The sequence below is a fragment of the Oryctolagus cuniculus genome, chromosome 9 (genome assembly GCF_051225735.1).
Source record: "Oryctolagus cuniculus isolate XC-2025 breed Fujian yellow rabbit chromosome 9, ASM5122573v1, whole genome shotgun sequence".
In the NCBI taxonomy this organism is placed as follows: Eukaryota; Metazoa; Chordata; class Mammalia; order Lagomorpha; family Leporidae; genus Oryctolagus; species Oryctolagus cuniculus.
In genome coordinates this window covers 65,184,460-65,211,517 of record NC_142875.1, presented here as the reverse complement: position 1 = coordinate 65,211,517, position 27,058 = coordinate 65,184,460, and the positions used below count along the sequence as shown (strand labels likewise).

Sequence of the window (27,058 nt, the reverse complement as noted above, 5' to 3'; positions counted from 1 at the left end):
ACAAGTAATGTCATTACAAGGCTTACAATAATGATTTGTTTTGGTTTTAATTTTTGCTATGCTGTGCGTGTTTTTCTGTTTGATAACTTCTTTGGTATGAATGTATTTTCCCTCCTTTTTTTGGTAAGAAAGAAAAATATAGTTGTTAATATGATTCAGAGTTGAAAAGAAAAGAAAATGTTTATTGATAAGACACTTAAGACATTGCACTCAGCATTCACTTTGTTAGATGCCATTTAGGGTGGAAACAGTTTCATGATAAACTATTTTGTTATATAAAGGAAACCAGGGTGCGTGGGATTTACATGTATGTCATATTTGGAATTGAGAGAGCATGTAAGTATTGTTTCTTTAAAAAGTTCCAGTTTTAAGTTCAGCTTTAACTGATAAAACATTTACTCTAAGTCTATTAAATATATAATGTGAATATTGAGATGCTTTTAAGTGAATTAACTAAAATTATTTTTTCACTAACCATCATATTAATGACCGATAAACTGAATCATTTAATTTGATCAGCAATCACCTAAAGTAGATGATTAAATTATGGCTTGAGTGAGATGTGTGGGCAGAGAGATGGATGGTACATTTTGGTGGTCAGAGGGACAGAGCATTCTGTAGATTAAGTTTCCCCCACCTTTTTTATAAAGTTGCTTCAAAAATTTATTTTATTTTATTGTTTTGAAAATTTTATTTTTTGAAAGAGTTACAGAGAGAGGTAGAGCCAAAGAGAGAGAGGTCTTCCATCTGCTGGTTCACTCTCCAAATGGCTGCAATGGCCAGAGCTGAGCTGATCTGAAGCCAGGAGGCTGGAGTCTCCTTCAAATCTCCCACGTGGGTGCAGAGGCCCAAGGACTTGGGCTATCTTCCACTGTTTTCCTAGGTCACAGCAGGGAGCTGGATCTAAAGTGGAGTAGCTAGGGTATGAACCAGCACCCATAATCCACTTTAACCTGCTGTGCCGCAGCACCATCCCCCAAAAATATTTTTTAAAGGCAGTATGTTTTCCATTTCTCTTGTGTTTCCCATTCAATAATAACGTGAAAGTAATAACATAGCCAAAAATTATCAAATTTCTAGTGTAAATTATGAAACCTTATAGTTGTCCAGTATGTTTTCTCCTTTCCATTAAAAAAAAATTTGTAGCAGAATATAAAATCACCGTTCAAAAATTTTGTTTTAAATCCTTGATTTTTGTTCTTCAGTGATTTAAAATTTAAGAAAAGTTGTAAGAATAGCACAAAACTCCTATATTTACTTTGATTCTTAAGGTGCATAAAATATTTTGTCAGATTATTGTTGCTGTATCCAACCACATACATATGTAGATTATGATGCTTTTTTCTCTAGATTAATTTTTCAATTGTGGGTTTAAAACTTTACTACCTTTTATTTCAGCATAACCATACTATATGTAGTTAATAGGAAAACAAGTCATGCTGTTAATTACATACTTGTTTTTATTAATTCACAAGTAGTTTCTTATGAATATCACCAGTACCCATAGCTTTTTAATATACACATTTTGTTTGGTATTCAGACAAAACTTGCAAATGTTGCTCATTTTTTATAAATAAAAAACTGAAACAAACTAATTATTTTACAGAAATTCAGGAGCCAAGGACAGTTAGAAAAACTATATTGAGATTTATGAGGTTGTGTTTGTGAATATATTCTTAAAACATGTTGTATAAAATATATATATTTTGTTTTGTTTTGTTTTTGTGTTTTGGTTCCAAGGTCACCAGAAAGACCCACAGGGGATCTCAGAGAAAGAATGAAAAACAAGCGCCAAGATGTGGACAGCGAGCCTCAGAAACGAAACGCAGAGGAGTCATCCTCACCTGTTAGGGTAGGAATTGATTTTCCAAAATAAATTAGAATTTCAGTAGTGATATCAGTTAAGTCTGATTGTAAGTATTATCTTATGTGCTAAATATTTGGGCTATGTATAGTATAGCGTTATAATCCTTATGGATAATGTAATTTATAAGGAAAAAAATCTTCTGGAAAATTGATTATTTCTGTTCCTCAAGGTAGTAGAGATGGAAAGGATTGTTTGTCATAACTTAAGCTGAACTTCATAGGATTTTTGTGCCTTTGTTGCGATTAGGAGTACCTAAATATACTTTTCTCTTTTTTTAAAAAGATTTATTTATTTATTTGAAAGAGTTACACAGAGAGAGGAGAGGCAGAGAGAGAGAGAGAGAGGTTTTCCATTTGCTGGTTCACTCCCCAGTTGGCCACAACGGCCGGAGCTGCGCCAATCCGAAGCCAGGAGCCACGAGCTTCTTCTGGGTCTCCCATGTGGGTGCAGGGGCCCAAGTCCCATCTTCTTCTGCTTTCCCAGGCCATAGCAGAGAGCTGAATCTGAAGTGGAGCAGCCGGGTCTCAAACCAGCGCCCATATGGGATGCCGGTGCTTCAGGCCAGGGTGTTAACCCACTGTGCCACAGTGCTGACCCCTAAATATATTGTTTATTTCAGGATTCAGCCAACCACTATATACTGTTTCCAAGAAAGATTGAAATGGCTTACAGTAAAACACTTACAAATGAGAACAATTACAGCAAAATGGAGGTGACAAAAACTGATCTAGAAAGTTTAAGTAAAGAAGGCACAGGGACCACAAAATGTAGCTGTGAATTTGTTGCTGTGCAGCCAGAAAGGGATATAACAGTTTGTAATGTAGTTCATTAAATAAAAGAAAAACGTGTTTGTCAGTAGTAGAAATCTTTCCCACAGTTAATTTTTTCAAGAAATTTTCTGACAGATTTAGATAAAATTCACATATCATATAAATCACCCATTTAATGTACACTTCAGGGTTTTTAGTATATTGTTATGCAGGCATCACCACAATCAATTGTGGGACTATTTTCATCACTCCAAAATGAAACTTCATGAACTGTAGCATTCACACTCCTATTGATGCCAAGATAGTCTACCATTAAGTCCCCTTTCTTTTTCTATAAATGTGTCTATCCTGGAGTTTACACATATATGGAATCAAACAGTATGTTTGTGGTTTTTTTGTGACTGGCTTCCCTCACTTGGCATGTTTTCAATGTTCATGAAACATGATAGGCTGTATTAGTATTTTATTCTTTGTTTTTACCAAATATTGATATAATCCATTGGTAGACACTGTTTTATTTATCCATTCATCAGTTGATGGATATTTGGGTTCTTCTCCAGTTTTTTCATGCTTGTGTGTACATGTTTTTGTTTGAATGTATGTTTTCATTTCTCTTGGATTTATGCCAGGGAGTAGAGTTGCAGTCATAGTAACTCTGTTTTTAACCTTTTGAGAAGTTGCTGGACTCTTTTCTTTATTGGCTGTACCAATTTACCTTTTTTTTAAAAATATACTTTTTAAATTGACATGTGCATATTATGTAGAATTGTGTATATTATGGGGTACAGTGATTCCATTCATATGTACAGTGTTGTAAAGATCAGTTCAGGGTAATGGACATATCTGTCACCTCAGACTTAATTTCTTTGAGAATGCCTCTGTTAGTTTTGAAATACTTAGTTGTTATTAACCTTAGTTATCCTACTTTGCTTTATAGTGTAAGAGGTTATTTGTTATTCCTCCTATCCAGCAGTACTCCTTAACCCATTAACCATCCTGTCTCCATCACTCCCCTTTCAATATTCTTGACAGCATAGTATGAGAGTTCCAGTTTTCCCACGTCTTTACCAACACTTACTATTTCACTATTTGATTATAGCCATTCTGGTAGACATAAAGTAGTAAGTCTAATTGTGGTTTTCAGATGCATTTCCCTGATATTTAATGATGTTAAACATCTTTCTGTGTGCTTTTGTACATTTTTGGAAATCCTTTATCCACTAAAATTTTTTAAAAATTATTATTGATTTGTGAGATACAAGTCCATTATACATATGACTTAAAAATATTTTATCCTGTTCTGTGGATTGTCTTCATGTTTTTGATCATGTCCTTTAAAGCCCAAGAGTTTTTAATTTGTTGAAATCCAACTTTTGGTAAGTTTTTTGTTGTTGCTTGTGATTTTGGTGTCATTTAAGAAACCACTGTCTGATCCAAGGTCACAAAACACCTATTTTCTTAAAAGAATTTTATAGTTTTACCTCCTATACATTTTATAGGATGTAATGTGTCTTTGATACATTTTGGACTAATTTTTATTTATGATTTGAGGTAAGGGTCCAACCTCATTCTTTTCATGTTGATATCCAGCTGTCCAATATTATAGTTTATTTTATGAATATTACTGAATTATATGAGCAACAACCAGTTTGATAATTTCAGATTTATAAGCTTTCTTTTTTTTTAAAGGTTTATTTATTTACTTGAAAATCAGAGTTACACAGAGAGAAGGAGAGGCAGAGAGAGAGAGAGAGAGCGCTAGGTCTTCTATCTGCTGGTTCACTCCCCATGTGGCCACAATGGCCAGAGCTGCGCCAATCTGAAGCCAGGAGCCAGGAGCTTCTTCCAGGTCTTCCATGCGGGTGCAGGGGCCCAAGGACTTGGGCCATCTTTGCTGCTTTCCCAGACCATAGCAGAGAGCTGGATTGGAAATGGAGCAGCTGGGTCTCGAACCGGTGCCCATATGGGAACCGGCTTTACCTGCTAGGCCACAGTGCCAGCTCGCAGATTTATAAGCTTTCTGTGACTTTTTTTTTCTTACCTGTGATAAAAAAGCTCTGCTAGTGTTACAGTATAATTAGTAAAGACTTATCTTTTGGTACTTGAAGTAATACAGTTTATATATGAGATTTTTAATGTCTTACATGATAAACTAATAAAATTTTAGAAATCTGAAGTAATGCTTTTCATCTCAAGATATTTTCCAACTTTCTGTAAGAAGGAAGATTTTTTTTTTTAAAGATTTATTTATTTATTTGAAAGGCAGAGTTACAGAGAGGCAGAGGCAGAGAGGGAGAAAGAGAAAGAGGTCTTCCATCCATTGGTTCACTCCCCAGATGGTTGCAACGGCCACAGCTGAGTTGATCCAAAGCCAGAAGCCAGGAGCTTCTTCTTGGTCTCCCAGTCAGGTGCAGGGGCCCAAGAACTTGGGCCATCTTCTACTGCTTTCTAAGTCATAGCACAGAACTGGATTGGAAGTGTAGTAGCTGGAACTCGAACTGGTGCCCATATGGGATGCCAGCATTGCAGGCAGTGGCTTTACCTGCTATGCCACATCACCAGCCCCAAGATGGAAGATCTTTTTTGAAGTATACACGTTGATATTCCACTCCTAATCTTCTGAATCAGAATTTCTGGATAGGTGTTAATTAAGTATGTAAATTGTATTTTGAAATAACCCACTGATTCAGAATAATTAATGATTGGACTCAATTTCTGATAAATGTTTAAAAACCACTCTAGAACAAAGCCATGTTTTGTAGCATTTGCAATTTTTTTTTGTAAATACTCAGCACTATGGCCAACTTCAAGTTAGCAAAGAAATATCACTGAATATATAATTGGAAGAGTTGCTAGGTATGCCATTTTATAGTATATATAGTTATTATATTGCTTTATTATTATATTGTTATGTGGTTCCCACTTAAGATATATTTTTAAAAATTTTAATTAGTTTTTAACCATTTCAATAGTTTATTGTTTGTAGATACAATTCTAAGAATATAATCATATTACCTTTCCCCTCCCTCTCCCTTTCTTTTTCTTTTGTTTTAGTTTTTGGGATAGCATCTTTTCAATTTATATTACTATAAAAAGGTGAAAAGCTTCCTCAGATAAGTTTAACAGGTAAAAAGCAAAAAGACCTTTCTATGAAGTAAATAAAGACAACAGCTATAAACAATAATTGAATGGACAAATGACCATTTCATCCATAAAAAGTAAATTTTAAAGTAATCACAGATCATTAAAGCTGTAATAGTAGAACATTCTGTGTAGAACATTCTGTATGTATTAAATATGAGTATGTTGTTTATCATAAAGAGTTTATATATTCATCAAATCAATACTAGACAGCACAGTTGACATTTTGTTAAGAAATTTAAAGCCTGATTCTTGCTTTCCGTAGACAAGAAGCAAGCATTGAGCTACTTGCATATCGAAGGGTAGAGTCACACATTTCAGGAGTGTTTGGGTTTTATAGAATTCACTGTCCAAACTTTCAGAAAACTGTTAATAAGCTAGGATACCAGATATTAACTATTTTGGGTACGTGTATGGCAGATTAACAAATACTTTTCATTTCTGTGTTGCTGTAAAACACATGTCTGTTGATCTTCATGTAATGAATCCTCATACCAAAATCTAGAGTTATTTTTGTTGAGGGCAGCTAGTATAGGTAGGTAACACTGGCATAACTAAAACAAAATGCATGTGATTTTCAGCAAATTAAATGTAATCCCAGCCCTTTATCGTTGTGAATATCAACTCATGTTTCTGAATTTTTGAGGTTGATAACTCCTGATCTTGTGGTTAGAAAAATTCACAGGTAGATAAATTACACTTCTTTTTTTTTTTTTTTTTTTTTTTTGACAGGCAGAGTTAGTGAGAGACAGAAAGGTCTTCCTTACATTGGTTCACCGCCCAAATGGCCGCCACAGCCACTCTTCCATACCCACTCTTCCACCTCTCTTCCTCCCTCTCCCATTCCCAGTCCCATTCTCCACTAAGATCCTTTTTTTTTTTTTTTTCCAGGCAGAGTGGACAGTGAGAGAGAGACAGAGAGAAAGGTCTTCCTTTTGCCGTTGGTTCACCCTCCAATGGCCGCCGCGGCCGGTGCACCGCGCTGATCCGAAGGCAGGAGCCAGGTGCTTCTCCTGGTCTCCCATGCGGATGCAGGGACTTGGGCCATCCTCCACTGCACTCCCGGGCCACAGCAGAGAGCTGGCCTGGAAGAGGGGCAACCGGGACTAGAACCTGGGGTGCCGGCACCACAGGCAGATGATTAGCCTAGTGAGCCACGGCGCTGGCCATAAATTACACTTCTATAGCATGTGGTAGTATTTCAGAGATAGGAGCCAAGCGTACAGTGGAGAGAATAAATACTGCTTAGAGAACTAGTGAACATTTCACAGTGTACTGTATGTTAAAGTATAGATGAGATGAAGGAGGGGATGGAAGAGGAAAGAATCAACACAGTAATCATGGAATTTTTTTTTTCCATTCTGGGTTTTATTACTGAAATACGGTTGTCCTACCCACCTCACCCACAATAAAAACCTCATCCAGGTCCCCTTCCTTTCCCTTCATTGCCCTGCCCACCCCAGCCCACACAAGTGCTCCAGGATCCTCTGCTGTTCTGGAAATGTGTCCATTGGGTAGCAATGTGGTAACCACCCAGGGCTTTCATGGAGGAGATGGAAGCCAGTGAGGGAGCCCCCAGCAGGGGCTTATTTCAGGGCCTTGGCCATTTGGTCGCAGGCAAGTTCAATCTCTTCATCATCTGGACAGGTGGAGACAAATTCTTCGCGAGCATAGGCGTTGCTCAAGTACCGGTGCATTCCTTGGAACACCTCTGGGATGGTGAATCCCCGGTATTTCTTACACACCACCTGTACTATGTGCAGCTTTGGCAACAGGTTACAGTCAGCCAGGGTGAGCTCATTGCCATCCAGAAACTTCCTCTGAGAGATACCCTCATCTTCAGCACTGGTCTCATCCACTTCTTCGGGAGCGGGGGGGGGGGTCAGGTAATTGTCTAAAATCTTCAAGGCTTTCAGGAGCCCCTTCTCCAGATTGTCATTGAGCACTGGGTTTGAATTCTTGATGTAGGCAGAAAATTTGGCAAATATGTCTACACCAGCCGTGTTGGACTCAGGGTTCAGAGCTGCCAGCTCTGGGTACTTGGGAGGGCACAGCACTGCCTCCAGAAATTCCTCGATTCTTGTTGATGTCTGTGTGGACTTCAGTGCCATACAACAGGAAGGGGAGCTGCCCTCCTGGGCACAGCTTCTGCACTGTCTCCGTCCATTTCTTGGTGTCAACAGTGGTGACATTGAAGGTGACTCCCTTGAGCCCATAGTACCATGAACAATCTCTGGGAGAAGGGGCAGCTTCTGATCTTGGCCCCATCACTGCCAGACTTCACGAACAGTTCGACCTGTGGTTGCTCTTCAGCCATGGTTGCGTCGAGGACCTAATCATGGAATTTTAAACAAGTAGTAAATTTGAGAAACTGGGAAGCTGTGTGCCTACGTTATAGGGATTATGGCATGTTATGTGAGATAAAGGCTGAAGATTAGGCCTATGTTTTGAATAGTCTTACACGTTGAACTCAAGAATTTGGCAATAGAGAAGGGAGACTTGTATGCTACGAGATTTTTCTTGTTCACCCATTTACTTCCAGATTGTAGCACTAGTAAGTTTACTTTCTGAATAAATGAAAGATTGTTTTGATGTTCACTCATGGTTGAGAATACCTGGTGGTTTAGGGTCTGTTTTGTCCAGTGTGGCTAGTCTGAATTGAGAAGTGCTATGTGTGTAGAATTCATGCCGAATTTCAGACTTTGTATGAAAAGATAGTAAAAAAAAAAATCACAATTTTTATGTTGGTTATAAGGTGAAAAGACCATATTTTGTATATATAGAATAAAATAGAATCTGTTACCTAAAAACTTTAATTTGGGACTGGCATGGTGGTGCAGCCACTGCCTGCAATGCTTCTGATCCAGCTCCCTGCTAATGTGCTTGGAAAAGTGAAAGATCGCCCAAGTATTTGGGCCCCTGCCATACATGTGGGAGACCCGGTTTCAGCCTGGCACAGTCCTGGCCATTGCTGTCATTTAGGGAGTGACCCAGTAGATGGATGTAGTCATTCTCTCTCTCTCTGCCATTCTGCCTTTCAAATCAATAAAATAAGTTTTCAAAAAACTTTATCTTTTTTTAATGTTGCAAAAAAAAAATCTAAAAATCTATACGTACTGACATTATATTTCTGTTGGAAAGGGCTGATCTGAATGATCTGAATTGACCTTAATACAGAGGATTTGAATTTAAATGAGATGCTTATTTAAAGTAGAGTCAATAGGAAATCTATACTTTTAACTAATCTATAGAACTTTTCAAATACACAAAGCATATTTGGAAAATATACTTAGGTAGATACCAAGGAGTATAGTTACTGAATTGTAGCATAACAGTATGTTTAATTTTGTAAAACACTAACATACTGTTTTTCAAACTGGCAGTACCATTTTATGTTCCTACCAACAATGAGTGAATTACTGTTATTCCCCATCCTTACCATCATTTGGTGCTATCAGTATATTAAGTTTTGTTCATACAAATGAATGTGTAGTGATACCTCATTGTTACCGTTTTCAGTTTATTTATTTGATAGAGGGACAGAGAGACACAGAGAATTCCCATCCACTTGTTCTCTGCTCAAATAATTGCAACAGCTCTGGGCTCGAGGCCAAAGCTGGGAGCTTGCATTCAATCCAGGCCTGTGTGTGTGGGTGGGTGGCCGGGTGTGCCAGGAACCCAATACTTGAGTCATCACTGCTGCCTTCCAGGGTCTACTTTGGTAAGAAGATGGAGTCAAGTGCTAGAGGCAGGTTTCAAACCAAGGCAGTCCAATGTGGGACATGGATATCCTAACCCCTAAGCTAAATGCCCACTTCTCATTGCTGTTTTAGTTTGCTAATGTCATGGATGTTGAACATCTTTTCATATGCTTATTTGCCATCTCAAGGTATCTTTTTTGGTGAAGAGTCTGTTTAGGTCTTTTGCCTTTTTTCTTTTGCCCATTTTTAAATCAGGTTGTTTTCTTATTGTTGAGTTTTAAGAGTTCTTTGTATATTCTGAATAAAAGTCCTTTATCAGATATGTCTTTTTTGATTACTTTTGTTCACTCTATGTCTTGTATTCTTGCTTTTTTTTTTTTTTTTTTAAGATTTATTTATTTATTTGAAAGGCAGAGGCATAGAGAGTGAGAGAGGGGTCTTTCATCTGCTGGTTCACTCCCTAAGTGGCTGTAATGGCCATAGCTGAGCTGATCCAAAGCCAGGAGCCAGGAGCTTCATGTGGGTCTCCCACATGAGTACAGAGCCCTAAGGATTTGGGCCATCTTCTACTGCTTTCCCAGGCCATAACAGAGAGCTGGCTCAGAAGTGGAGCAGCTGGGACTCGAACTGGTGCCCATATGGGATGCTGGCACTGCAAACGGCGTTTTTTTCCCACCAAGCCACAGCACCGGCCCCTTCTCTTTCTTTTGACAGTATTTTTCAGAGCAGACATCTTTAATTTTTATGAAGTCCTGCTTATCAGTTATTTCTTTGGATTATGCTTTTGATGTACTTAAAATGTCATTGTCATACCCAAGTTTGTCTAAATCTGTTCTGTGTTATCGTATAGTCTCTTGAGAGTTTTGAATTTTATGTTTAAATCTATGGTCTATTTTGAGTTTAATTTTTGTGTAGGATGTATGGTCTGTGTCTAGTTCATTCTTTTGCCTGTGAATCCCCAATAATTCCAGCAGCACTTGTTGGAGAGACTATCTTTTCTCCTTTGACTATTTTTCCTCCTTTGTCAAAGATCAGTTAACTGTATTTGTGTGGATCTATGCTCTCTGTTTTGTTCCACTGATTTTTTGGTCCATTCTTTGAACAGTACCGTGACTTCCTGGTTATTGTATCTTTGTAATAACTTACAGTGTCTGAGAGTCAATGGTGTCAATGGTGTTGATTATTTTGGGTCTCCATATAAACTTGAGAGTAAGTTTGTCAGTATTTACAAAATAACTTGCTGGGATTCTGCTAGGGATTGTGTTTAATATTAGAAAGATTTAAGAAAAACTGATACTGGGGCTGGAGCCGTGGCTCACTTGGTTAATCCTCCGCCTGTGGCGCCGGCATCCCATATGGGTGCTAGGTTCTAGTCCCGGTTGCTCCTCTTCCAGTCCAGCTTTCTGCTGTAGCCTGGGAGGGCAGTGGAGGATGGCCCAAGTGCTTGGGCCCCTGCACCCGTGTGGGAGACCAAGAAGAAGCACCTGGCTCCTGCCTTCAGATCAGCATAGCTCCGGCTGTGGCGGCCATTTGGGGAGTGAACCAACGAAGGAAGACCTTTGTCTGTCTCCTCACTGTCTAACTCTTATCTGTCAAATAAATTAAAAAAAGAAAAAAGAAAAACTGATACTTTGATTATGGACTCTTTCTGTCATGAGCATGGAATACTTCTCTATTTTTTTAGTTCTTTGATTTCTTACATCCAGTGTTTGGTGTTGTGCATATTTTATTTTCATACATTTTCATCCATTTTGGTGTTGTACATATTTTGTTGAATTTACCCTTAAGTACTTCAGGGTTTGTTTTTTTTTTTTTTGGTGCTCATGAATAGTATTGTATTTTTACTTTGAAATTCCACTTATTGGTTGCTTGTATATATAGGAAAGTGATTGACTTTTGTATATTACTTTGTGTCTTGCAACATTGCTGTAATTGCTTATTATTTCCAAGAGTTTTTTTTGACAGTTCTTTCAGCAAACACAATCTTGTTATCTGTGGACAAAGATACTAATTGCTTCCGTCCCAATCTGTATACTTTTCATTTCCTTTTCTTATTGTATTAGGTAGGAATTCCAGTAGGATATTAAAAGGCAGTGGTAAGAGAACATCCTGTCTTCTTCCTGATGCTAGCAAGAAAGCTTCCAGTTTCTCACCATTAGGTATGATTGTTAGCAGAAGGCTTTTTTGTAGATGATCTTGGTGAAATTGAGGAAGTTTAACCCTATTTTTAGTTTACCAGGGTGTTTATTCATGAGTGTGTTGGATTTTTATCAAATTCTTTATTATGATATTGAGATGGTAAGTTATGTTACTTGATTTTTTTCATTATTAAACCAGCTTTGCATACTTGGGATAAATTTCACTTGGGTATGGTAAATTTCTGTATATTCAGATTTGATTTGCTAATAATTTTTCTTTTTACTTTATATTTATTATATGTATTTAAGGTGTATAACATGAAATTTTGATACAAATATACATAGTAAAATGCAGTCAAGCCATTTGTATATTTATCATCTCACATGGTTATATTTTGATTTTTTTTAAGATTTATTTATTTATTTGAAAGTCAGAGTTACGGCAAGCGAGAGAGAGAGAGAGGTCTTCCATCCGCTGGTTCACTCCCCAGATGGCCGCAATGGCCAGAGCTGCACTGATCCAAAGCCAGGAGCCAGGAGTTTCTTCTGGGTCTCCCATATGGGTGCAGGGACCGAAGAACTTGGGCCATCTTCTACTGCTTTCCCAGGCCTCAGCAGAGGGCTGGATCAGAAGTAGAGCAGCCGGGTCTCGAACCAGTGCCCATATGATGCTGGCACTACAGGCCAGGGCTTTAATCTGCTGTGCCACAGCGCCGGCCCCATATTTTGATTTACTAATATTTTTGATGAGGATATTTGTTATCTATGTTGATAAAACATCCTGATCTATAGTTTTGTAATGTTTTGGGTTTGGTATAAGGGTAACACCTGATAGAATGGATTAGGAAATAGTTTATGCCTTCTCTGTGTAGAAGAGATTTAGAGAATTTGTGTGATTTCTTCCTTGAACATTTTATAAAATTTACCAGAGAACCCATTTAGTACTACTTTAGAAGATTAATAATTATTGATTCTATTTCTTCAATACATAATAGGCATATTCAGATTCTCAATTTCTTCTTTCAGAGTTAGGCCATTTCATCTAAGCTATCAGATTTGTGGATGTAGAGCTGTTCATAGTTCTTTCATTATTCTTTTACAGCTGGTGGTCATTATTCTTTTACAGCTGGTGGGCTCTGTAGTGATGTTCCCCCTTTTGTTTTTGATATTGTAATTTATGTCTTTTTTGTTAGCTAGTCTGGCTAGAAGCTTATTGATTTTATTGATATTTTCAATAAACCAGATTTTGGTTTGTTGATTTATCTCCATTGATTATTTTTTTCAATTTCATTGACATTTTTTATTGTAATTTTTAAAATTTTATTCCTTTTGCTTAGTTTGGATTTAATTAACTTTCCTAGTTTTCTAAAGTGAAAGCAGAGATTATTAATTTTTAGCCTTATGTATGTATTCACTATTATAAATTTCCTCTTTGTGCCACTTCCGATGTATAAAAAGTTATATTTCCTTTTAGTTCAAAATACTTTGAATTTTTCTTGATTTTTTTTTTTCTTTGACTTGTGTGCTTTTTAGAATTGTATTGTTTAGTCTACAGACACTTGGGGGGGTTTTCCAGCTATCTTTTTGTTTCTGATTTCTAGTTTAATTTCATTGTGATTTGAAAACATTGTGGGGCCAGAGTTGTGGCACAGTGGATTAAGCCCTGATTTGCAAAGCTGGCATCCCCTGAGTGCCCATTCAGCTCCCAGCTGTTCTGTTTCCTGTCCAGTTTCCTACTGATGAACCTAGAAAGGCAATGGAAGATGGCTCAGGTAATTGGACTCCTGACATCCATGTAGGAGACCAAGATGGTGTTCCTTGCTCCTGTTATCCTGGCCCAGACCTGGCTACTGCAGCCACTTGGGTAGTGAACCAGTGGAGGAAAGACACCTCCTCCCCAACCCGCCCCCATCTCTGCTTTTTTTTTTTAAAGATTTTATTTATTTTATTTGAGAGGTAGAGTTACAGACAGTGAGAGGGAGAGACAGAGAGGTCTTCCTTCCATTGGTTCACTCTCCAGTTGGCTGCAATGGCCAGAGCTTAGCTGATCTGAAGCCAGGAACCAGAAGCTTCCTCCAGATCTCCCACTTGGGTGTAGGGACCCAAGGACTTTGGCCATTTTCTACTGCTTTCCTTGGACATAACAGAGAGCTGGATTGGAAGAGGAGCAGCCGGGACTAGAACTGGCGCCCATGTGGGATGCTGGCACCGCAGGCAGAGGATTAACCTACTGTGCCATGGCGCCGGCCCCATCTCTGCCTTTTAAATAAGTAAATCATTAGAGAATATTTTTTTTGTTTGTTTTCAAGTTGAAAAAATGTACATAAAACATTAGTGATTTGTGTCTTTTATATTTTTATAATCTGTATCTCCTTGATCTACTTTGGTTTTGAAATTAGTGTGTTAAATAGTATGTTTCTATCTCATTCTGATTTTCTTTGCTGTTTTATAGAGTGCATACAGAGATGCAGCTTCTCATTGTAATTTTTAAAAATTAAGTTATCTGTTAAAGTTTATTTGAGTTTATGGTTGTAGTTTGTTTATTTGTGATTCTGGTTATTCTGAGACAAATGAATTTTTTCTTATAACTGTTTCAAATATCTGATAATCCTATTGGATTTTCTGTAGGATAGTATGAGCAAAATAAACTATAGTTCCCTAAGTGCAGGACTAAGTTTCTCTATTATCTGTGGTTCTATAATACTGAAAGGATATGAAATTGCAGATCAGTGAATAATTAGAATATCTTGAAAGGTGTCAAATTATATCTGTTCTGAAAGCTATCGACTAAGCAGGCTGTTGGGCTGAAAAACCAACACTGAGCTATTTTATAGATTAATGACATTTTTGGCCTTAATCAGATGTACCTGATTGTGAACTACATGAAATAATATATGGCAGTAAGTGACAAAGAAGAATAAATTGGATTAATATTAGTTCTAGAGCTGCTGAAAGAAAAGAATTTTCCAGTTGTGTGTTGTGAAACTAAAGTATATCTTTAGAGCAGTAGGATTTTGAAGCATTATCCTTTTTTTTTAAACTTTTATTTAATGAATATAAATTTCCAAAGTACAGCTTATGGATTACAATGGCTCCCCCCCCCCATAACTTCCCTCCCACCCGCAACCCTCCCCTTTCCCTCTCCCTCCCCCCTTCCATTCACATCAAGATTCATTTTCAATTCTCTTTATATACAGAAGATCAGTTTAGCATATAGTGTTTGAGTACTAGTTATAGCATTAAATCACAATGTACAGCACATTAAGGACAGAGATCCTACATGAGGAGTAAGTGCACAGTGACTCCTGTTGTTGACTTAACAAATTGACACTCTTGTTTATGGCATCAGTAATCACCCTAGGCTCTTGTCATGAGCTGCCAAGGCTATGGAAGCCCCCTGAGTTCACTGACTCTGATCATATTTAGACAAGGCCATGGTCAAAGTGGAAGTTCTCTCCTCCCTTCAGAGAAAGGTACCTCCTTCTTTGATGACCTGTTCTTTCCACTGGGATCTCACTCACGGAGATCTTTCATTTAGGTTTTTTTTTTTTTTTCCTCAGAGTATCTTGGCTTTCCATGCCTGTAATACTCTCATGGGCATTTCAGCCAGATCTGCGTGCCTTAAGAGCTGATTCTGAGGCCAGAGTGCTGTTTAGGACATCTGCCATTCTATGGGTCTGCTGTGTATCTCGCTTCCCATGTTGGATCGTTCTCTCCCTTTTTTATTCTATCAGCTAGTATTTGCAGACACTAGTCTTGTTTATGTGCTCTCTTTAGCTCTTAGTCCTATCATTATGATCAATTGTGAACAAAAATTGATCACCGGGACAAGTGAGATGGCATTGGTACATGCCACTTTGATGGGATTGAATTGGAATCCCCTGGTATGTTTCTAACTCTGCCATTTGAGGTAAGTCAGCTTGAGCATGTCCCAAATTGTACATCTCTTCCCTCTCTTACTCCCACTCTTATATTTAACAGCGATCATTTTTCAGTTAAGTTTCAACACTTGAGAATAACTGTGTATTGATTACAGTATTCAACCAAAAGTGTTAAGTAGAACAAATAAACAAAAAAAATACTAAGAGGGATAACGTATTAAGTTGTTCATCAACAGTCAGGGCAAGGGCTGATCAAGTCACCGTTTCCCATAGTGTTCATTTCACTTTAACAGGTTTCCTTTTTGGTGCTCAGTTAGTTGTCACCGATCAGGGAGAACATATGGTATTTGTCCCTTTGGGACTGGCTTATTTCACTCAGCATAATGTGAAGCATTATTCTTAAAAATAAGAGAAAGAAAACAGTTTTATGTGTAAAAGATTGAGTTCAAGTCCCATTTGCTCTGCTTCTGATCCAACTCCCTGCTAATGGCCCTGCCACCCACATGGAAAACCTGGTTGGAGTTCTAGGCTCCTGGTATTGGCTTGGACCAGTTCAGAGCCTTGCAGACATTTGGAGAGTAAACCAATGGATGGAATAGATCTGTCTCTCTCTCTCTAAGTTGAGCACATCTTTATTTGCCAGCAAAACTTGTTCTTACTTGAAAAGAACCTTGCTGTAGTTTTTACCCAGTTGATGAATGTTTTACTGAAATAATACTAGTATGTTTGATCAGAGACTCTTGCTGCAGACTTTATGACTAATATAGAATATATAAGTAATGAAAAGATCACACTTCTAATGAATATGTTTGAATTTAAGAAAGTATGGTGGTAAGTCATTCAGTTCAAGAATACAGGAAAGTGAAGAAAGCAGACCTGCCACAGTGCATGGGACAAATAATACTGGATTTTATATTTGAGTATGATGAGAGGGAAATAACTGTATTTGATAATGGAATAACATGCCTAAACAAGTTTTATATTGTTGAGGTAGGGCAAATGAGGAAATACTAATTTAAACTAGTTGGCCTTCATAGATGTTATAAAAATGATTTCCTATATTGTGGTCTGAGGTGGGATGATAAGTATTTTTCAAAAAACTCCATACTTGAAATTGTATTGTGGAGCCACATTCGGTCTCCAGTATTTAATAATAGAAGTTATATGAGTATATGATCTGAGTACCATAATTATACTGAAAAACAAACAACTCAAAAGTGACATAATTTCTGTATATACGGTAAATATGAAATATACTTAAGTCATTACTGATAAAATTGGTTGCTACCTTTACAGTTCCAAATCTGGTAAAACCAGTCTCTGTTACAAATTTACAGATTATTTTGTTTATTTCACAGTGCCAGCTCTATTGCTGTGCATTTCTTTTCAGTTATATTTGTAATTGGGTTATAAGATACTTTCAAGTAACAGCACAGAGTATGTTGGTCAATAATTTGGACATAACTTCCTATAAAATACTTCTGGAGTCATTATATATTGAGTGGGTTTAATCTACTGAATACTGAAAAGTTGCATAGGATATAGGATAGTTCCTTTTTTTTTTGACAGGCAGAGTGGACAGTGAGAGAGACAGAGGGAAAGGTCTTACTTTTCCGCTGGTTCACCCCCACAAATGGCTGCCACAGCCGGCACGCTGTGGCTGGCACACTGCTCTGATCCGAAGCCAGGAGCCAGGTGCTTCCCCCTGGTCTCCCATGCAGGTACAGGGCCCAAGCACTTGGGCCATCCTCCGCTGCCTTCCCGGACCACAGCAGAGAGCTGGCCTGGAAGAGAGGCAACCGGGACTAGAACCCGGGGTGCCAGCGCCGCAGCGGAGGATTCTTAGTGTTCCATGAGATATATTTTAAGAATCAAAATGGATTGTGTTCTTTTTATCTTCTATGGAAACAGGAGCCCATTTCTTCTTTCTTGACCCTTTACCAATTTTTTTTAAAAAAAGATTTATTTGAAAGGCTCAGTGAGAGAAAGAGAGAGATCTTCCCTTCATTGGTTTACTCCCCAAATTGACACACTGGCCTGGGCTCGGCCAAGGTGAAGCCAGGAGCCAGGAACTCCATCCAGGTTTCCTACATGGGTAGCAGGGCTCAGGTAATCTGGCCATTTGCTTTTCCAGGTGCAGTAGCAGGTACCTAGATTGGAAGCAGAGCAGCTGGGACTTGAATCCGCACTCCCATAGGAGATGCCAGTGCTGTGGTCCACAGCTTAACTCACTGTGTCACAATGCTGGCCCCTCATAGATTCTTTTAATGGTTTTTGTCAATCTTCAATGTTTTAGCAACAATCATACATATTAATCTTTTTAAAAAAGATTTATTTATTTATTTGAAAGTCAGAGTTACACAGAGAGAGGATAGGCAGAGAGAGAGAGAGAGAGGTCTTCCATCCGATGGTTCATTCCCCAGTTGGCTGCAATGGCCGGAGCTGTGCCAATCCGAAGCTAGGGGCCAGGAGCTTCTTCTGGGTCTGCCACACGGGTGCAGGGGCCCAAGGACTTGGGCCATCCTCTATTGCTTTCCCAGGGCATAGCATAGAGCTGGATTGGAAGTGAAGCAGCCGGGTCTCGAACCAGCGCCCATATGGGATGCTGGCCCTTCAGGCCAGGGCATTAACCTGCTGCGCCACAGCGCCGGCCCCCATATTAGTCATTTTGCAAGTTTTACATCATTACTTTATGCCTAAATATGTAAACTTTGGGGCAATTATAATATATAGCAGAGTTCTTTAAGAGGACTTCAAAGAGTAGTTTGTATTTTAAGGAAACAAATCATATGGCTGGTAATACTCAGAAAGAACTTTGAGCACTTAATGTCTTCATGGTTTAGTGTCTTATATAATTAGTAGTGTTAATAAAGAGAATTTCATTGTGGTGGAAAAATAATTATGTGACACTGGTTATTCTCTTTTCTTGCCATGCAGTAAAATGTAGTTTGGGTCTTATGTAATAAAATGTTTAATTTTATAAACTGAATTACTGTTCTATTTTGTGTATAGGCTATTGTTATATCTGAAATGAGATGTAAAACCTGATTTTTAGCTACAGAAGGACCAATTTACTAATGATTTCAGCTACCATTTGGTTTTATCACAATAGATAAAATCTGTTTTTTAAAAAGCACTCAAAATTATTAAATGAGTCCAAGTTGATCTTCAGATGTGTAGGAAAATGACTATTATTTCAGTTAATGATGAGTCTTAGATTAATTTTGAGATTCTACTATGAATGAATTAGCCTTTATTTATTTATTTTTAATTTGAGAGACAATTTTTTTTTTTTTATTTGAGAGGCAGAGTTACACAGAGTGGTCTCTCTCTCTCTCTCTCTCTCTCTCTTTTTTTTTTTTTTAATTTGACAGGCAGAGTTAGACAGTGAGAGAGAGAGACAGAGAGAAAGGCCTTCCTTCCGTTGGTTCACTCCCCAAATGGCCACTATGGCCGGAGCATTGCGCTGATCTGAAGCCAGGAGCCAGCTGCTTTTCTCCTGGTCTCCCATGCGGGTGCAGGGCCCAAGTACTTGGGCCATCCTCCACTGCCTTCCCGAGCCACAGCAGAGAGCTGGAGTGGAAGAGGAGCAACCGGGACTAGAACCTAGCACCCATATGGGATGCCGGCGCCTCAGGCGGAGGATTACCAAGTGAGCCAGGGTGCTGACCAGAGATACAGTGATCTTAATCCACTGGTTCACTCCGCAAAAGGCCACCATGGCCAGAGCTGGGTCAATCCAAAGCCAGGAGCTGGGAGCTTCTTCCAGGTCTTCCACTTGAGTGCAAGGGCCCAAGGACTTGGGCCACCTTCCACAGCTTTCCCAGGCCATTAGCAGGGAGCTGGATCAGAAGTGGAGCATCTGGGACTCACACTGGTACACAAATGGGATGCCTGCACTGCAGGTGGAGGCTTAAACTATGCCACAGCACTGGTCCCAACTTAGTTATTTTTATATATGGCCACTTAAAACTTCTTCTATCATATTTTATTCATTTTACTTCGTTTTTTCTCCAGTGATTTTCACATAGAAACTCAGTATGTAGCAGGATATCAAGTGCCTAATAAATTACTAGATTTGCATTATATATATTAAAATCTTAACTACTCTACCAACTACTGTTCTTAAGTAGCATAGATACAGTATATACTTTTCATTGGGGTGCTGCAGTAGAACCTGTCATTTCACCTACTTATGGATAAGGCACTATTTATAAAACCAGGTCTTTGATAAATTATAGATGAAGGAAATTCAAATGTTTTGTATTGCAGTACCTATCTTGGGGAGTTTTTAAAAAATATACTAAATATGTATGTATGTATATACTTTTTAGAAAGAATCTTCAAGAGGGAGACATAGGGAAAAGGAAGACATAAAAATCACTAAGGAGAGAACTCCAGAAAGTGAAGAAGAAAATGTAGAATGGGAAACTAATAGAGATGGTGAGTTTCTTTCTTTCTTTTTTATTTATATAAGGTGAACAGATTTCATGTATTTCATATATAGAGATTGTGAGGTTCAAAATCTTTGCTTATATAGACAGTCTTCCTTTCACTTACAGACTTTTTGTGGCCTTCAAAACACCTTTCAAATATCATCTCCTGATTGTTTCAGTCATCTTACTGATTTATTCGTATCTTACTGACTTATAAGGCAGAAATAGACATGTAGTAGCAGTACAAAGGCAGAGAAAGCAGTTTGTGCTGCATATGTTAACTTCCCCATCTGTCCTCCCCTCCCATGAAACTTATCACAGTTCTTTGGAATTTTATTACCTTTGTAAATTTTAAAATTCCTTAATACTAATACTTAAATCAATGTTTATTATTTCACGTAAATTCTAAAAGTAAGATTATTTTAGCCTTTTGGACTTGGGAAAATTAGTTCCAAAAATGTTGGCTTTCCTTTTTAGCAAAAATTGAAGTCAGATAATTAAACCCTGGTATTTATTCATAAAAAGTCAACAAAATCATCTTTGAATCGTTATCTTAACAAATAAATAATTGTTTTCACTCCATAAATGTTCTTTCTACCTCTTTGGAGGTAGAGTGTTCTAGGAGGTGAGCACTGTAACATTAGATTACCAAATGTGGAGAAAGGGAACTGTTGAATGCATTGGATATGCTAGACATGTAATTATCTCAGTATTGTAATAGCTTTGTTACTCTTACAAATGACAAAACAGTTTAGGAATTTAAGCAACTCTCCATGTAGGAACCTGAAAACTTAGAATAGGGATTAGAAAATTACCTGTTGTGGGCCAGTCACCTGTTTTTCCAAATGAAGTTGTATTGGAACACACCCATGCCCATTTGGTTACACATTGTGAGTGGCAGTTGAGGTATAGCGACTGAGGTGAATCCTTGTAATAGGGAAATAAAGACCTGTAAACCTGAAGTATTTACTCTAAATCTTTTTTTAAAGAGTTATTTATTTATTTGAAAGTCAGAATTACACAACGAGAGGAGAGGCAGAGAGAGAGAGGGAGGGAGGTGTCTTCCATCCGCTGGTTCACTCCCCAGTGAGAGAGAGAGAGAGAGAGGTGTCTTCTATCCGCTGGTTCACTCCCCAGTTTGCTGCAATGGCCGGATCTGTGCCAATCTGAAGCCAGGAGCAAGGAGCTTCTTCCAGGTCTCCCCATGTGGGTGCAGGGGCCCAAGGACTTGGGCCATCCATCCTCTATTGCTTTCCCAGGGCATAGCATAGAGCTGGATCAGAAGTGGAGCAGCCGGGTATCAAACCAGAGCTTTAGGCCAGGGCATTCACCCACTGCACCACAGCACTGGCCCTTACTCTAAATCTTAGAATGAATGCAAAGACTTAAAGATTAAGACCCTCAATGTCTCTTCAGTATTGGAACATCAGACTTATTAAGGAAATCTGTTCCATCTTTGGGTAGTGTGATAGGTCGAAAAGTCCTTCTGATTAGTTTTTTAGAGATTTCATAGTCCCAACTTAATCCCTCTTCTACAAATACTGGCAACTAGCATCCCATTGTGGTTGACTGATTAGTTAATATATTGAAATAAACCACTACATATAATGACTTCAAGGTGGGATAGCTAACTTTTCCTAAATACTAAGGGATTAACTGTTCACACGTCAGATGTCTCTTATTTCAATTTCAGTTATTTTTGGTGAAAAACATCTTTTTATTTTAATTATTTTGCATGAAAACATTTTAAAATGTATCAGATACTTTAAGAATAAAAATTTACATTTTCTCATTATAATAATGTTTGTCAGTTTTTGAAAATTTAAGATTTAGAAAGGCCTCCTTGTTTTCATAGTAGCTGTGTCTGATCCTTTCCTTAAGTCTTTGTCTCTTTGATTCCTCTTTCTTGAATCTACTACACAGAGATAATGGAACTGTATATCCTGGATGTCCCTCAACTTCTTGCTACCTCATTACCACATACACAAACTAGTGTTTTATTCTTGTCTAAACTGTTGTACTTCTGTCATATTCTGGCAGAGGCCTTCCTTCTGTATAAGGTTAATACATTGCTTGTATACTAAAGCTTTAACATCTATTTTCTCTTCTCCCCATATATTACTTTTGGGTACCAACATGATTAATTATTCTCACTTAAGAACTCATTCTTAAAATAGTTCTACACCTTACTCTCTCTCCTTTTTCAACTTGATACTTAGTAGTCTTTGGACCCAGTTCAACTAAAACAGTTCTTCAAGGTCACTAGTAATCACCAAATTGCTGAATAAATGGAGATATTCTTATCTCTGTCTCATACAGCCTTTTGCAACATTTTACATCTCCAAGTGGTCTTTTCTTCTGGAAAAAATGTTTCCCCTTGGCTTTCATCTATCACTCTTCAATTGTTAGTTTTCTTATTCAAGTCCTTTAGTCGTACACATAAGAAAACTTCAAAAAGTTCATGGAAAAGTAGTATTGAATGGCAAGTTTATTTTTGTATAAAAAAATTCTCTAAATCCATGCAGTTTTCTTCCCAATCAGCATTTTCTGTGAACTTTTTGAAAGCCCTTCACAAAGGCTCCTTCTTTTCTAGCATTCTGTCTCTTAAATGTTGATTTACAAGACTTTCTATTTTTCTTAAGAAAAATCTAATGTAATAAAATGATTTTATTACAAGAACCTTTTATAAAGAAGACTTTTTTTTTTTTGATTTTGATTTTTTATTTTTTTGACAGGCAGAGTGGACAGTGAGAGAGAGAGACAGAGAGAAAGGTCTTCCTTTGTCGTTGGTTCACCCTCCAATGGCCGCCGTGGCTGGCGCGCTGCGGCCGGCGCACCGTGCTGATCCGATGGCAGGAGCCAGGTGCTTCTCCTGGTCTCCCATGGGGTGCAGGGCCCAAGGACATGGGCCATCCTCCACTGCCTTCCCAGGCCACAGCAGAGAGCTGGCCTGGAAGAGGGGCAACCGGGACAGAATCCGGAGTGCCGGCGCTGCAAGGCGGAGGATTAGTCTAGTGAGCTGCGGCGCTGGCCAAGAAGACTCTTAAAAGTAGAATAGAAATGCCTTCAATAGTAGTTTACATACGAAACATTCATGTGATAATTTCTTATGTTTTCCCTTAATTGAAGCTCACAGGCTTTGTTAATTGTGTATACCTATGTATATCTCTGTGATGTAAAAGTATTTATGAAAAAATAGTGAAGTCTGGGATTAGTTGCCTCAGTCCCCATAGAGTGAGACTAAATTCGCTTAACAGAGTTACTTTTGCGTTGTCAGTGCAGTATGATGTACAATTTTGACTAGACTCAGATGATACTGATACATAGCAGTGTTTCTCAAACTTTCATTTTGGGATACTTTTGTACTCTTTTTAAGCACCCAAAGACCTTTTATCTCTGGATTATGTTTTAATAATTGCCATATTGAACATTGAATCTGAAAAATTTTAAAATACTAACTCATTTAACATTGACAGAAATAAACTCAATATATACTTTTTATGAAAAATAACCAAAATTTTTAAGAGATATAAAGATTTAAATGTTTCTGCAGATCATTTTAATATCTGACTTAATGGAATATAATTAGATTTTCCTATCTGCTTCTGCCTTCAGTTGGTTAACAATCTCATATCTTCTGGAAAACTCCACTGTGTACTCATGAGAGATTTAGTAAATCTAGAAAATAATGTAATATTATAGAAATAGTTTTGATCTTGGGTCCAGTGTTGTGGCACAGGAGATTAAGCCACCATTTGCCAGGTTGGCTTCCCATATCAGAGTGCTCATTTAAGTCCCAGCCATCCTGCTTCCCATCCAGCTTCCTGTTAATGCACCTGGGAAGGCAGCAGAAGATGGTTGAAAGGCAGAGAGAGGCAGAAGCAGAGAAAGAGAGGGGTCTTCCATCTGCTGGTGTACCCCTCAAACGGCCAAAATGACCAAAGCTGAACTGATCTGAAGTCAGGAGCCAGGAGCTTCTTCTGAGTCTCCCACACGGATGCAGGGAGCCAAGGACTTGGACCATCTTCTACTGCTTTCCCAGGCCATAGCAGAGAGCTGGATCAGAAGCGGAACAGCCAAGGCTTGAACTGGTGCCCATATGGGGTGCTGGCATTGCAGGTGGCGTCTTTACCCGCTACACCACAGCACCAGCCCCAAGCTATATTTTTATACCCTATAAGAAACCTCTTTCAATCCCTTCTTATGCCCCTACACTTCCCAGCCTCTGGCAGTCCCTGTTCTATTCTCTGTATCTGTGAAGTCAACTTTTTTTTTTTCCCCAAAGATGTATTTATTTATTTGAAAGAGTTACAGAAAGGAAGGGAAAGACACACAGAGAGATCCTTCATCTGCTGATTCAACTGCCCAAATGGCCACAACAGCCAGGGCTGGGCCAGGCCGAAGCCAGGAGCCAGGAACTTCAACCAGGTCTCCCATGTGGGTAGTACAAGCCCAGAGACTTGGGTCATCTACCACTGCTTTTCCCAACCATTAGCAGGGAGTTGGATGGGAAGTGGAACATCTGGGACATGAACTGGCACCCATAGGGGACTGGTATTCCAGGTGGTGGCTTTACTTCTATATCATAACATCAGTCCCAAATTCAACTTTTTAAACTTCCAGATATGAATGAAAATATGCAGTCTTTGACTATGCTTGGCTCATTTGTACTTAACATAATGTCCTGTAATTAATTGTGATTTTCATCCTTTACAGAAATGGTACCTATTCCTTTTACCTTTAGAAGTTTGTTACTCTCATTCAAGAATCTGCCATTTTATTTCTATAAAAATAGTTGAAAATTTTTATAGTTTTTGGTACAGATAATTGTGATTGTTTCTGACAATCCATGGGCTTTTTTATTTTAAAGATTCTGACAATGGAGATATTAATTATGATTATGTTCATGAGTTATCACTGGAAATGAAACGTCAGAAAATTCAGAGGGAATTAATGAAGCTGGAACAAGAAAACATGGAGAAGAGAGAAGAAATTATCATTAAAAAGGAGGTATGCTTCCACCTTGCGGCGCCGGCACACCGGGTTCTAGTCCCGGTTGGGGCGCCGGATTCTGTCCCGGTTGCCCCTCTTCCAGGCCAGCCCTCTGCTGTGGCCAGGGAGTGCAGTGGAGGATGGCCCAGGTGCTTGGGCCCTGCACCCCATGGGAGACCAGGAAAAGCACCTGGCTCTTGGCTCCTGCCAGGATCAGCGCGGTGCGCCGGCTGCAGCGGCGGCCATTGGAGGGTGAACCAACGGCAAAGGAAGACCTTTCTCTCTGTCTCTCTCTCTCTCACTGTCCACTCTGCCTGTCAAAAAAAAAAAAAAAAAGGAGGTATGCCATTTATTACAATAAATATGTTAGTAATTAATGTAAACATGCACATTGATGAGAAAAATCAAAGCTTACTGCATCTTAAGTTATACTAGGATATTAATATATTGATCCACTCAGTGTACATCAGCTGTTTCTGTTAATCATTTAATCTTCACAATCCCTTAGATAAATAGGAATTATTTTTGCTTTTGAACAAGTGGGCAAAACTGTTGGAGATAGACATCAGCTAATGGGAAATGGAGTTTGAGTCTATGTGTCTGCCTTGTTTCTTTTTTAAATTTTATTGTTTATTTATTTATTTTATTTATTTAAAAGACAGATGGAGAGAAAGGGAGAGAGTGTGCTCTCTCTCCTAGTCCCCAAGTGTCAGCAATAGCCAAAACTGAGCCTTACCAAAGCTAGGAAACAGGAGCTCAATCCAGGTTTCCTGTGTAAATGGCAGGGGCTTAATTACTTGAACCATCACCTGCTACCTCCCAGGATGCATATTGCCAGGACACTGGAATCGGGTGTGAGCTTTTACTTTAACCCAGGCACTCTGATATGGTATACGAATGTCTCAAATGGCATCTTAACTGCTAGGCCAAAAGCCAGCCCTTCTTATTTCTTTTTTAAAGAATAGAGATATAATTCATTTGAATATAATTTATGATTTTTCTGAGGTTATTTTGAAATTCATAGTTATAATTTGTTTTATTGGTATTAGTGTATGTTAAGGGAGTTAATTATCGTATTGGCTAAAAGCATGGGTTCAGGAGTCTAATATCAGTACATGATGCCCATAATGATAATTTTTAATCTGATATTTTAAAATACATGCTTTTTTTGAACAATGAGTAGAGAAGTTCCTCAGTTAACTTACTGATTTTTATTTTGAAAGGTTTCACCGGATGTGATTAGATCAAAATTGTCTCCATCACCTTCTCTAGGAAAGTCTGGTAAATCTCCAAAGCGGAAATCAAGCCCCAAGTCGTCATCTTCAGCTAACAAGAAAGACAGGAAGACATCTGCAGTATCTTCTCCCCTGTTGGACCAGCAGAGGTCAGTAGGGATAATTATTGCTGGAATAAAAGAGCTTTTTCTCAAGTGAGATTACAAAGAACTAGAAGGTTATAAAACGGTATTTTTAAATACTTGGTGTATATTTTCCTCTAAAAATGTGAAATGTTTTGGTGAAAAGAAAATGATAGAGAACTATAAAAGAAAGGCATGTCATGTTCACATATGTGTCAGAGCTTTTCATTTTCTAAGAAATATAAACAATACATTGATGTTTATGATACTTGTGCATGTGTTTGTACTTTCAATTATATGTATTATAATATTTCTTTCATCTGTTTCATCATATTACAGATATATCATTGTAACTTTCCTTCTACAACTTGCTTTTTCAGTTACTTTTTTTTTGCATTTATCCATATTGTTATGTATAGTCTTAGTTCATTCATTTTAGTATTTAGACTTTGTATTTATGTACTTTTCTGTTGAACAGTTTATGTGATTTCCAGCTTCTAGTTTATTAACTTTCTTCTTTGTTTACATGATTAAGCAACTAAATTCTTTATGATATATACCTAAGAGCATGAGTGTATTATTTGGAATTATTTTAGTAGCCATTTGAATAAATAAAAATAGAAATAGAATAAAAAAATAAAAATCTAGATGATTAAATATTACCACATTGAGAGACTACATAGGAGACTTTTTTCATTTAATATCACTTTGTATATTTAATTTTTTTAATTTATAAAATTTTTATTAATATAAAGGTAGGAGATTTCATGTATTT

At 38.0% G+C, this 27,058-nt stretch overlaps 1 protein-coding gene and 1 pseudogene across 3 annotated transcripts in view; one reads left to right on the top strand and one right to left on the bottom strand.

The window, feature by feature from the left end:
- The window catches only part of ZC3H13 (zinc finger CCCH-type containing 13), a 100,569-nt gene that overhangs the window by 10,569 nt on the left and 62,942 nt on the right, over positions 1-27,058 (top strand). For all 3 annotated transcript variants that reach the window (XM_002712953.6, XM_008259990.5, XM_008259989.5), the window contains exons 4-7: positions 1,741-1,852; positions 19,833-19,941; positions 24,805-24,944; positions 26,150-26,310. In XM_002712953.6, the coding sequence (XP_002712999.3) occupies positions 1,741-1,852; positions 19,833-19,941; positions 24,805-24,944; positions 26,150-26,310 (522 nt within the window). The remainder of the gene's footprint in view (positions 1-1,740; positions 1,853-19,832; positions 19,942-24,804; positions 24,945-26,149; positions 26,311-27,058) is intronic.
- LOC100359293 (chloride intracellular channel protein 1 pseudogene) lies at positions 7,244-8,233 on the bottom strand (annotated as a pseudogene).